General features: G+C 45.6%; 1 protein-coding gene across 2 annotated transcripts in view; it reads right to left on the bottom strand.

The window, feature by feature from the left end:
• Nucleotides 1-10108, bottom strand: part of WAPL (WAPL cohesin release factor) — a 40346-nt gene extending 30238 nt beyond the window's left edge. The window contains exons 1-2 of one of the 2 annotated variants that reach the window (XM_033148824.1): nt 9617-10108; nt 4679-5199 (exon numbers count right to left, since the gene is read on the bottom strand). In XM_033148824.1, the coding sequence (XP_033004715.1) occupies nt 4679-5177 (499 nt within the window). In that variant the 5' untranslated portion in view covers nt 5178-5199; nt 9617-10108. The remainder of the gene's footprint in view (nt 1-4678; nt 5200-9616) is intronic. The other variant, XM_033148825.1, reaches the window with a different exon arrangement.
• Nucleotides 10109-13515: the final 3407 nt, after the last annotated feature.

The raw sequence follows: 13515 nt of genomic DNA, 5'->3' as shown, positions 1-13515 counted from the left end.
TAGTATGAAGCTTTCAGAACATACTTACTGATAAATTAAGAAGAGTACCTACATTTACATGGCAAATAACCCATTTTCATGTTCTATGAAAAAGCTATCAGCCAAGTGTCTAAAAAATTTCAAGATCACAAATAGTTAAACTGAAGCTTCACTACAACTTCTACCAACAGTGGTAATCAAACAAAACTCTCCACACTGCTTGTGCTCTAAAGCAGAAATGCAATGTCAATTCTCATGAATTCAGCAGTAGAGCTCTTTAAGGATGAATGCTGTTGACAACAGAATTTAGCTTGCTACTTCTGCTTTGTCCTTTGACTATTTCCTACCACGTTTACCAAAATTGCTTCTTTGCTGGGTGAGCTGTTGCTTTAATCTTTATGTAACCTTTCCACAGCCTTCTTATCTAGAATCCTTCCAACAGATGTTCCCTTTAACCACATCCTTACCATGACAAGCTTGTGTTTTATACAGATAATAAATGATACTTAATAGAAAAGGGAGGCTTCAAGGAATATCATGATTTTATAGGACTATAAATTAGAATCATAAAATGAATTAGGAAAAACTGGCACCGCTATGCATGTCTCTGCTGTATTACTACTTGTAAAGGGCAGAAAAGATAATATAACTATCCTTTAAGCAAGATAACAATTTTCCAAAGTGACCAAACAGAACCATTACAGGGTTTTTGAGGAATTCAAGTAAAAAAGAAACAGTTATTTGTAGAACATTTGCCCGTAGAGAGTTGTCTCAGACTACATTTGTAAAGGTCTGGGTAAAACAAGCACTAACTACTGAAGACATGCACTACTCATGAAAGAATAGTTTCAAGAGTTTATACTCAAAAAAGGGATGTGACACTTAGTACCTGACAGTCAAAGGCTGCAGCTACAGAAAGGGGGAAAGGATAGCCCTACACTGATTGCCCTTCATCCCTCTTAATTTGGCATGGCACCTACATACTTTCATTTCACCTGCGTGAGGAAAAGCATGGAAGATCATATGTGGAATAGTACAAAAGCTTTCAATTAGTATGGCATTTCATTAGCAGAGCTCAAGCTTCCATCAGGAGGCAAACATTAAGTAACCTCCTCCCAACTACTACTCATGATTGCACACACCAGAGTGTTATCAAGAAAGCCAGAAGGCAAGATCAAACCCTCTTCACTAAAAATCATCCTAGCACTTCTGAACACAAGATCTCTCTGAAATATAAAGAGGTTCTGCTGGTTCTATAGATCAGAGGTAGCTAAGCTGTGCCTCTCCAGGTGACAACTCCCACCATCTCTGGCCAATGGCCATGGCGGCCGGGGCTGATCAAAAGTTAGGCCACGTGTTCTAGATTTTGTGTTTTTGGTTTTGTAGCTTCAAGAGCTATTAGCTTGTACTATCAATTGGAGGAGGCAACATTTACAAAAGCTACATAAACCATTATGATTTCTGTGCATCTCAGTGTCAGATTGATTACAACATCTCTATCCATAACTCACATTCCTATTAAAAAAACCTGTATATATAGCGGCTGCATTTCTGCATCATGCTAAACCAAAGCTCAGTGCAATGTGAATTAGAAGAAACAAGCAGCAACAAACTGCAAGCTTATTTACTTCCCTTTCTTTTCCTCCCATGTGTCAGGAGTTCAGAAGTGTTTGTTTCGAGCTTTGATTAACCAGAGCTTGCCATGCCATCTAGATCCAGAACTGTGGTCAATCTAAACTATGTTTAGTAGAAACAAACCTGCTTCAATAACTACTGTTTGAAGGTGACATGTTTGATACTAATCAGAGCTAAGCAATTTTGTTGGTCCAGAGTCCCAAAAATTGAAAATGTTAAGTGAAATCTTCTGTATTTCTCTCCTCCAGGCTGGACAAGAGTATGGTGGGGGGGGAAGCAAGCTCATTGTGATTTCTTCCTACTAAATTATGGTTTAGAATAACATGCAAACAATGCCAATTTGACAGTCAAGCAAGTGACCCGCTTTTAAAAATGAATTAGAATCTTCAGTCTTGGACATAAGAGCACAGTAGAGCCCTACTAACTTAAAACATTCCATAACTCTCTGTCTGAAATTTAAGCTGCTGAGGGGGTGACATTTTGTGCGATGCCAGACTTTGAGTGCCCAACTATGCATTTAGGAAAGTAACAAATGTAGTAATTACCTGGATCACAGCTTATGTGATCAGATTTAGAAATCATATACCGTATTTTTTGCTCCATAAGACGCACTTTTTTCCTCCTGAAAAGTAAGGGGAAATGTCTGTGCGTCTTATGGAGTGAATGCATGGTCCCTGGAGCCAAATTGCCCAGGGAGGAAAGGCAGATCCTGCTTTATCTGTTTTAGAAAGAGCTAAAGGCTAACAAGAGGGAAAGAGAGTGTTGAAAAGAACCCGCTCAACAGCTGATTGCAGGAGATCGGGGAGGGAGATAAGGGAGCTAGCTCCCTTCCTGCCCCGCCCAGGCCCTTTGCATAGTAGTTCCTTTGCAAGGGCTGAGGATCCTGGGAAATTGAGTTTTTCAGCCATTTGGGGCTTTCTGTTACTTTTCCTCTTGCTTTCTATTACTTGCTGGTCCTTACTGGTTTGCTTTCTTCTTGCTTCCTATTACCTACTGGTGCTTACTGGTTTGTACTGGTTTGCTTTCCTCTTGCTTTCTATTACTTGCTGGTGCTTACTGGTCTGTACTGGTTTGTACTGGTGCTTACTGGTTTGTACTGGTTTACTTTCCTCTTGCTTCCTATTACCTGCTGGTGCTTACTGGTCTGTACTGGTTTGTACTGGTGCTTACTGGTTTGTACTGGTTCGCTTTCCTCTTGCTTCCTATTGCTTGCTGGTGCGTACTGGTTTCTACTGGTGCTTACTGGTCTGTACTGGTTTGTACTGGTGCTTACTGGTTTCTACTGGTTTGCGTTCCTCTTGCTTCCTATTGCTTGCTGGTGCGTACTGGTTTGTACTGGTGCTTACTGGTCTGTACTGGTATGTACTGGTGCTTACTGGTTTGTTTGCAAAAGCTGCACAAATCTGAACTGATCCTTTGCAAAAAAAAGCTGTAAAACTTTGAGCTGATTCTCAAAAAAACCATGGGTTTTAGAGGAGGAAAACCAGAAAAATATTTTTCACCTTGTTTCCTCCTCTAAAAACGAGGTGCGCCCTATGGTCCGAAGCGTCCTATGGAGCGAAAAATACGGTAATCATATAATATGTGTATACTACCTTAATTTGATTATCTATGCAGGCACATGCTTAGTGAATGAACACTTGTTGTTTTATCAAGTATTTCAGGAATCCAGATGAGTATTACTCTGTGGGATTTAATTTGAGCACACCAGAGATTTCTGGTAAACATGATCTGTTTTTCTTCAATTCTTGAGCAGGTGGATTTTGCTAATGAGTATTATTGCTCTATGATTTTCAAATGAACCTCATCTCCTATTATACCTTAGGTCTTTTATCCAACTTTTGGACACATTTTCAGAAACTAGTAATATTAAAATACAGGTAATTACACCAGAAGCCCCCCTTACAGCTATGTATAAAATGCAAAACCAGTTGCACATTATGCCAAGTGAGCAAAACAGAAGCACAAGCAAGTCAGTTTTGTGTTTTCCTTGCTTCTGCAGTAACATACAAAGTGCAGACAGACCCCCTGATCTCCTAAGAAGTGATTTACATGTTCTATTTTGTAGGGAAGTCCCTACTCTGCATGTTTACCAAAGACAGCAAAAGCAGAACCCTGTTTCAATAACATTCCACCTCTAATTTTGCAAATCTGTTTTTTCCTCACAACAGCAGGACGGGGGCTTGTCACCTGACAGGGCAAAATAAGTTCATTAAAATGTTTATGGGAGCTATGGGGGATTGGTCATTGGTTTGCCACTTAATGTTACATTAAGTGCTGTTCTTTTTAAACTATTTTTAAGCCTTGCACCACTCTCCAGGATCTCTGCAGCCTCACCCGTAAGCTAGATGTTGGAGAGTCCTGGGGGTAAGTGCCAAGCAGAAAGCCAGACTTCTGCAACTGCCCCCTCGCACTGCAATAGCAACATTTCTTCTGCTCCACTCCAATTTTAGATTTTTCACTTCATCCACAAATGGCTAAAAAATATCAGCCCTAGTTTCAATCAAATTTCTGTTTTCTTACTTCTCTAATATACCAAGCAGAGATCTTGACATTTCTACATCACTACAGAGGTGCCTTAGGAAAGAACAAAAGCAACCATACTGCACTTTCCATAAAAGTTATTTTAATCTTAAAAGCTAACAAACTACTTAATCATACATAAGTTGGCAGAGCCATTGTAAAGGGAGGAATCCATCGTTGTTTGGGCAACTTCCACTCATACTGGGTGTGGATTCACCTTTCCCTCCTCCCCACTGCACACCTCCAAAATGTGCTCCAGAAGATCCCTCAACCATTTCCTTGCTTCCCTGACTTTCAACCTGCAGCTAAAGTGAGCACAAATTTATTAAACATTCCAACTTGCAAATATGTGAAGTGTGTGAAACTTTATCTCTTACAACCAAAAATCCCTACACATAAACCCATGACATGGAACAATTAGAGGATCTGATAAGCATCTGAATCTGGAAGAAAACATTACCGGTATTTGGTCAAAAGAGTGGCCAACTTGCAAGGCTGACTTTAGTTGTCAACTCTGAAATTAACTATTATCCAAGCTTACCCGCTATTACAGTGTTAACACTGCTGCTTCTGAGGTCACCATCCTCCATATTTCTGTTTGAGTTCTTCTCTTTTAATCCATGAACAGCATTCTCGAAAGACACACATTTGCTGGACAAAATATCTCCACTGATTGACTGAGTAATTTTGCTATTAGATTCAAGTACAGAAGAGAAGTCGGCAGACTGAGATTGTTCAACTGACTCCAACTGAGAAGAACCTTTAGCTTGTGACACATTCTTTGAAGATACTGGCAGGGATTCTTCATCACTGTCAAATCCAAATGGGTCTTCTATTGCTTCCTCTTCTATTTTGGGTTTCTTAGGAATTTCAGAAATGTCTGGCTTGATGTTGGGCCTCTTCTGTCCTAGCTTGGCCATAAAGGTAGTTTCTCCCCATTTTGTACTAAGAGTAGTCCGTTTGTTGGAAAAAACTTCATCAAATTTTGAACTGCCATTGCCCCCTTTCCTGCTATACGTCTTCCCAAATCTGGATGTCATTTTGACAACTGTTTCATATTCTCTGTAGAAATAAAAAAATGAGTATCTTTTAGAATACAATTTTTACTACATTTTATTATATTAAGTTACACACAGAAACATCTTTCAAATAAACAATAATTACAAGAAACAATACTCATGGCACTTTTACAGAATATCACCTAAAACAGGGTTGTCTAACCTGCGACCCTTCAGACATTATTGAACTATAACTTCCCTCAGACCCAGCTAGCAAAGCCAATGGTCAGGAATGATGGGAAATGTAATTCAGAACCTCTGGAGGGCCACTGGTTAAGCTGCCGCCAACCTAAAATAACACAAGTTATGGATAAAAAATTAAGTTCGTCATCTTAAAAGATTTCTCACACTACATTCACAGACTGCACCTGACATTAGGTGTTTTTTTTGGGGGGGGGGTGCATGGTTAAGCTCCCTTTCCATTATTTACATGTTCTTGTTTGTTTTTATACTACTGATGACATGCCATTCATATTAGAAAGTGTTCACATCAAGCCTTAAAGGCAAATTTTCTACCCAAGGTAGAAAATTTGGCCTTTACTATTCCATCAGACTGCAGCTGAGGCAGAAGGGAAGCAGGACCACTCCACCAGCTCTGCAGATGTATTAGGCATCTTCTCTCACTGAACTGCTGCCATCTAAGCTGGTTGTTATAAGAACCCGAGAACATAAAGCAGCAGTTCTTGTGCTTGCTAGTTTCCCATCTTCCCTCCTCAACACTTTTCCCTTGTGTGTCATGAGTTCAGAGACTACTTTTTTAAAAAGATTATCTACAAGCTGTCCTGGGAGCCTTTTTGGTTGATGAACAGGGCAAGAATGCTTTAAAGGTAAGAAGTTAAACCATGGGAGTGAGGGGAAGGGGACAGAGCTCATAAGTTATGGGTACAGGCTTCTGCCTCTAACCACAACACTTCTGGGGGGGCTGCTGCTTCTAAAATGATTAACACCAGTGGCTCACTCCATGACTCTGATGCTACAACCATAAACAGCTTTAATCATCAATGACAGACAGCCTGTTCTCCTTGTGGTTTAAACCACAGCCATAATATTAGCTCTCCTCTCAGCAGTAAATGGCCCATGCTTCAACCATGATATGGAATCAAAACACTATTTGGGGCTCTTATCTTAACAGTGAGTCTCTTTGTAGTTTTCCTAAGAACTTGGGACACCAGCTATATTGTTTAAATAAACATTCCTGAACCTCATAACAGATGATAAAACTGACTGTGACCACAGTGCATCCTACTGAAATTTCAAAAACAAAATATCCCAAGACTCAATATTTTGAGTGGAAAAAAGTTTCTGATCAGCATAGAAGACAAACATCCCGCTAGAGAGAAAAAAGCTGATGCTTCAATATACCAGGTAAGAATTCAACACACAAAAATCAAGACACAAAGCTTGTACAAGACAAAACTGCAAAAAGATCTATTAACTGTTAATCCTATTCTACATACATACACATTAAGTAGATTAATTTAGATGTTATTTTCAGTATATAATTTTATTTTTGCCTATAAGGTAACAACTGTGGCAACCTTTCTTTCGATTTATGTCCCATTCATGGGTGTAGCCAGGATTTTTGTTAGGGGGTTCAGAACCTCAGTTAAGTATTTTTATTGATTTTTGTTGATTGGGAAGCAGCTGTCCCGTCCCCCCTCCCCCGGCTACACCCATGGTCCCATCTCAATCAAAGCACATTATTCCCTACAGACCCACACACAACTAAGTCAGTGTTTGCAAAAACAGCCACAGCTTCAAAATGTCTAGAACAGCTCTGTAGAATGTAATACAGTAGACAAAAGAAAGTATAATGTATTGATTGATTTGTTATCAAGCCATGAAAAGCATCCCTAACAACTAAAATCCTGATATTCCATGTATTTGTACATTGTTCAGGAATAACCTAAGGCTGTGGATCTCATCCTCTCAAACATGGGCATCCTTACACCCACAAGACTAGAAGATTGTTTTATAAACGCTGTTGCCCTTATCACAAGATTCTGGAGCTAACAAAATTTAAAGTTATTTGTTTCTTTTAAAACCTTATTGTCATTTAAATTCTTCAAGCTTTTAAAAGTTGCTATTTGAAATATGTGGAATATTTTATTAAACTAGGATAGATTTACTACTAGACCATCAAATGATATATGAATACATACTGTACTAGAAAATGCTGGTGAAAGGGGCAATTCAAATATGACCTGTACTGGTCTCACCTAGTTGGCATCAATATTGATACACTGGTGCAACCTGTCAACTTATGCTATAGGGGTGGTTTACAACAACAACAAATGATGATGATAATAATCATAATAATAAAGCGATAAAACATCAGACATTAAGAACTTCCCTAAACAGGGCTGTCTTCTAAATGTCAGATAGCTGTTTATTTCCTTGACATCTGATGGGTGTTCCTAAGGGTGGGTGCCACTACCAAGAAGGCCCCTCTGCCTGGTTCCCTGTAACCTCACTTCTCACAGTGAGGGAACCACCAGAAGGCCCTCAGACCTGGACCTCAGTGAACGATGGGGTTGGAGACGCTCCTTCAGGTATACTGGGCCGAAGCCGTTTAAGGCGTTAAAAGTCAGCACCAACACTTTAAATTGTGCTTGGTAATAGTATTACTTGCTAAAGGACAAATTACATTCAGCCACCCACACCAGTTTTTAGAACAGCATCTTGCATAAATTGCCTGGTAAATAAATTTTTGTTTTACTTTACTGTGGAGATGGGGAAACCTGCAGCCCTCCAGATGGACTCCAACTCCCATGAGTCCAAGTCAGCAAAGACCCATAGTGAATGATGATGAGAGCTGTAGCACAGCAAGGTTTGGAGGGCCACAGGTTTCTATCCCCACCCTACAATTCCATTTGATTAGACTAAGAATTATTTAAGTTCAAAACACCGAAGTTGATCTAAAGTTCTGAATCAGATCAAGCACACTATGGGGGGGGGGGGAACTAGCCTTGAAGCACCTTCTCCTTTCTGCCTTCTACTCTTCCAAGAGTGCTTCAGTTTTACTTTGCAGTTCACAACCTAGCCCCTTCAAATTCTTTGCTGGCCACTAAGATATTAGTTAAGGCTGGGACAGTGAAAAGGAAGATCACAGAATATAAACGTGCAAAGTTTACTACATCATTAAGTATTAATACTACACTCATATGGTTGTTCAAAAAGTTATCAAAAGCCACCTGATCAATCCTTTTGAGGATAGCCTGCCTCAAGGGCCTTAATGTATTTTCCTGCACTGCTTCTTAGATCATGAAAGGCGGCCTCCTCCCTCCCCCACCCATTTTAACTTAAGACAGGGGCGATGGTGCCTTATGACGACAATGGAGGGGCGGGAGGATGAGGATACCGTGTCATCCAGAACGAAAACACGAAGTTAGTGGAAGATGTCGTCATTTCCCTTCCGGTTTTCTCATTGCCGTTACCGTCCTCCCGCCTCTCGCTCCCCACCCATCCATGTAACTTGCAAGAGACCAGAGATCGCCAGCGCGACCGTAGGGGCAAGCGGGGAAACAGAGAGCCACTGCGGCCACTGTTTCGGGACCGAGGCCCCTACGAATAATGACGGGGAGAAGGGAGGCTCTGAATCTAAGGCGGCGTCCGAGCCGCACCCTAGTCCGAGGGGGGGGGGGGGATACAGGACCACACGAGAGAGCTTGGCAGGAGTTCGTACTTTGAGAAACAGGCCACCGAGATCGGGAGCATCCCGAGCCGAAGCGGGCCGTTCCAGGATGAGGCCAAAGTCGCCTCCTCAGCACTTACCCCGGAAGAGGCCTCGGTGCTGGGAGTCGACGTCTCTCTCTAGCCACGGATCCCGACCCACCTGATCGCCCTGGCCCAAGGCCCCCCTCGCTCGCAACCGCCCAGGCTCTCGATTGGGGGCGACGGGAAGGGGGCAGGAAGAGAAATGCAGGGCGGCGGGTTAAGACCCTCGAAATATGCAGGTCGCAGGAACCGATTCGCCGCGCACGTCTCGGGGAGTCAGTTGCGCCGCGGTCCGCCAGGAACCGAGCCCTGCAGCCCGGGATTTCAGCCCCCCCCCCCCGATCACGGATGCGTGCCATGGGGGGCAACCGGGGAGGAGTACTTTTGAAGCGGTTTTTTTGGGGGGGAGAGAAGATCCCTTGCTTGGTGTTTATAGTCACAGAAACGCAGGCCATCCAGGCTTCGGAGTTAACGCCGCCACCCTCCCCTTCTCCTTATGTACACACACATATTTATATACGGATTCCCTCCCGGCTTCATCCTCGGGGCCGCCTCGCCTTCTGCGGCCTTGCGAGGCTTCCCGTCCTGCGAGAAGGCGAGGAAGAGAAAGCAGGCCGCCGCCGCCTCCGCCTCACCAGCGCCGGAGAGCCCGGCATAGGCCCTCCGGGAGTTCGCTCGGCCTCTCTCTAATCCTCCACACTTACCACAGCGAGGCCGAGGAAACGAACACACAAACGCACAACCACAACCGAGAAACGGAAGGGAAGGGGGAAAACCGAAACCTGCCGGGGTAGGTGGAGAGGGACGGGGGTGGCGGGGCCTCCGCCGGCTTCGCTCCCGACGGCCGGGTTCCCGGGCTCTCTCCTTCCTGCCCTCGCTCGGTGCCTTCGGGCGACGCCCCCGGGGCCTCGGGCTCCTCCGGCCGCCTCTTCTCACAGGCCGCCCGGGCTAGAGCGCCGGCCTCGCGTCCTCGCAGGAGCCGCAGCGCCGTCGCCACCACCACCGCCGCCGCCGCCTCCTCCGGCTGCTGCTGCTGCGCCGCCGCTTCCTCCGCGCCGGGATTATCGCCGCCTCTGCTGCTGCTGCTACTACTAGTGCGGCTGCTCTTTGAACAGGGCCCTGGACCATCTCTCCGCCATTTGCCCCCCGCTCCTTCCGTCACTGCGCTCACACACTCGGCCTCCCTCCGTCGCCGTCGCCGCCGCCGCGGCCAATCACGGCCCGCGTTGCTCAACCGACGAGCCGGGCGACGTCGCGCATGCGCTAACGCCGCCGCCGGCCGCGTTCGGGCGCCCCCGCGAGTGCGCGCGCGCCAGCCAGCCAGCCGAAGGGCTGATAGGATTTGTAGTTGTTGTTCCGTCTGGCTCCTTTCCTCTCCCCCTGCTCCTCCTTGCACGCGCACAGTGATGGTGACTTCCCTTTTTTGGGACGCGTTTTGGAGCCTCTGGAGAGTTCTGCAAACCGCAGCAGTGCTGACTCAGCGGCCCAAGGGCTCCCTTGACAGCTTACCTACTTAATATCCCCTGTTTTTTGTGGTCTGGCTGCTGGATGCGTTGCTTTTTATTGAGTTTGAAATGGGTTGTTGCTCCGGTTTGCGGGAAGGACCCATGGGCTAAAACAGGGGTAGGCAACCTAAGGCCCATAGGCCACAAGCGGCCCATGTGGGTAGTTTAACTGGCCCACAAGCCGCCCCCAAACCGAGCTGCCTGCTTGGCGAATCCCCACGTGCTGCGCTAAACTGCTGCAGTGCGGCACTGGGACTCGCTTCTGCGGTGCCCGAAATCACATCTGCACATGCTCAGACGCCGAAAATTGTGTCTGCACAGCCGCAGGTGCCGGAAATCGCAGCCACGCACACTGACGATCCGGCCCATGGAGGGATCTCCGCTGGAGTGAACCTTGCTGACCCCTGGGCTAAAAGCAGCATGCAAACAACAACAACAACAATTTTATTATTTATACCCTATCCATCTGGCTGGGTTTCCAGGCATAGGGAACCTTCGGCTCTCCAGATGTTTTGGCCTACAACTCCCATGATCCCTAGCTAACAGGACCAGTGGTCAGGGATGATGGGAATTGTAGTCCAAAACATCTGGAGAGCCGAAGGTTCCCTATGCCTGCCCCAGCCGCTCTGGGTGGTTCCCAACAGAATATTAAAAGCACAATAAAACATCAAACATTAAAAATTTCCCTAAACAGGGCTGCCTTCAGATGTCTTCTAAAAGTCAGAAAGTTGTTTATTTCCTAGACATCTGATGGGAGGGCATTCCGCAGGATGGGTGCCACTACAGAGAAGGCCCTCTCCCTGGTTCCCTGTAACCCCACTTCTTGAAGTGAGGGAGGCGCCAGAAGGCCCTTGAAGCTGGTCCTCAGTGTCCGGGATGAAAGATGGGGGTGGAAACAACAACACATACACACAACACCACCAGGGCCGGATTAAGACCTGTAGAGGCCCAAAGCACTTAAAAAATTTTGGTTACCCTATATATATCTCTTTCAAAATACAGTCGTACCTTGGATCCTGAACGCCCTGGAACTCGGACATTTCAGCTCTCGAATGTCGCAGACCCGGAAGTGATTGATCTGGTTTGCGAACATTCTTTTGGAACCCGAATGTCCAACGGGCTTTCTGCAGCCACTGATTGGCCTCAGGAGCTTCCTACAGCCGATCAAAAGCCACAATTTGGTTTTCAAAAATTTTGGAAGTCGAACGGACTTCCGGAATGGATTCCATTCAACTTCCAAGGTACAACTGTATAAACAATAATAAACCATAAGATACAATTCTATTTTTCAAAATAAAACAACCTACAGTAAGATGGAAAATAATGTTTCTTTTTCTATATTTTTATAAATAATGTTTATTTTCAGCTGCACTATGGTCCACGGTCAATCTGGCATTGGAAAATGTCTGTGGTGCTTCCCTTCCCTTGATGCCCTAAGCATGTGCTTAATGTTTAATCCAGCCCCAAACTTCTGTTTGTTATCTTGTCTCTAAATGCACAAGCTTCTTCTGCCATTTAACTCCTTTTCTTCCTGTGGTTTCTTCATTGTGGGCCGAATGTTGTATATAGTCTGATTCTCTAGCCTAGCAATATAACTCAGTCAGTAGAACAAGAGACTCTTGATCTCAGAGTCTTGGGTTCAAGCCCCACATTGGGCAAAAAGATTCCTGTCACTTCCAACCAGTTTGGTGTAGTGGTTAAGAGCGGCAGACTCGTAATCTGGGGAACCGGGTTCGTGTCTGCACTCCTCCACATGCAGCTGCTGGGTGACCTTGGGCTAGTCACACTTCTCTGAAGTCTCTCAGCCCCACTCACCTCACAGAGTGTTTGTTGTGGGGGAGGAAGGGAAAGGAGAATGTTAGCCGCTTTGAGACTCCTTCGGGTAGTAAAAAGCGGGATATCAAATCCAAACTCTTCTTCTTCTTCTTCTTCCAACTCTACAATTCTGTGATTCTAAGAACCTGAGTGTGGTCAAAATGGAGAACCTCCAATAATGGGCAAGGGCAAGCTGGTTGTTGTTGTTGTTGTTTAGTCATGTCTGACTCTTCATGACCCCATGGACCAGAGCACGTCAGGCACTCCTTCGTGGATCACTGCCTTGTCGTGGCGAAGGGGCTTGAATAACTCAGAGAAGCTATGAGCTATGCCGTGTAGGGCCAGCCAAGATGGACAGGGCATAGTGGAGAGTTTTCTGATCCATCTGGAGCAGGAACTGGCAAGCCACTCCAGTATCCCTGCCAAGAAAACTCCATGGACAAAGACAACAGGCAAGCTGGTTAAGAACTGTTAACTCTCATTGGACTTTCTGGACTTTACTTTGCCCCATAAGAATTAATTTCATTCACATATATGGGATAAAACTGTTGGTGAAACTGTTGACGTGGGGGGGGGGTGGGTGACACTGGCCCTCTCCCCCCAACCCTACCTAGGAGACAATGTTGAAATCCTCATCATAGTTATTTTATATAGCTCAATCAGTATAGCAGTGCTCTGCCATGTAACAAAAGCAAAAGGGCAGGTACCTACCAGGGGTGGAGGAAGGTGGGGGCGATGGGAGCGCACTGCCCCATTGGCACGATCCAGGTGGGGTTCCATCGCGGCTGCCCCCCCCCCCCGCTCCACAGGCTGCGCGCCATGCCCCCAGAATGCGCGCCACGCCCCTGCGGGCGGCACACTCCGCCCCAGAACGTGTGTCACACCCCCAGTATGTGTGCCCCGCCCCCGGGACGTGTGCCAGCCCAAGCCCCGCCTGCTCTCCGCCCCCAGTGCTGGAGAATGAACCTCCGCCACTGGTACCTACATGAATAATTTTACAATCTAAATTTCAACACTCTGGCCAGAGTCAACAGAAGGAGAGGAGGGAAAGATGGATAACCAGAGCAGGGGTCAGCAAACGTTTTCAGCAGGGGGCCGGTCCACTGTCCTTCAGACCTTGTGGGGGGCCGGACCATATTTTGAAGGAAGGGAAATTAACGAATTCCTATGCCCCACAAATAACCCAGAGATGCATTTTAAATAAAAGCACACATTCTACTCATGTAAAAACATGCTGATTCCCGGACCATCCACGGGCTGGACTTAGAAGGTGATTGGGCTGG

Source organism: Lacerta agilis, chromosome 5 (genome assembly GCF_009819535.1).
Source record: "Lacerta agilis isolate rLacAgi1 chromosome 5, rLacAgi1.pri, whole genome shotgun sequence".
Lineage (NCBI taxonomy): Eukaryota > Metazoa > Chordata > Lepidosauria > Squamata > Lacertidae > Lacerta > Lacerta agilis.
The sequence above is the reverse complement of the archived record's forward strand: the minus strand, read 5'-3'. Positions and strand labels throughout refer to the sequence as shown.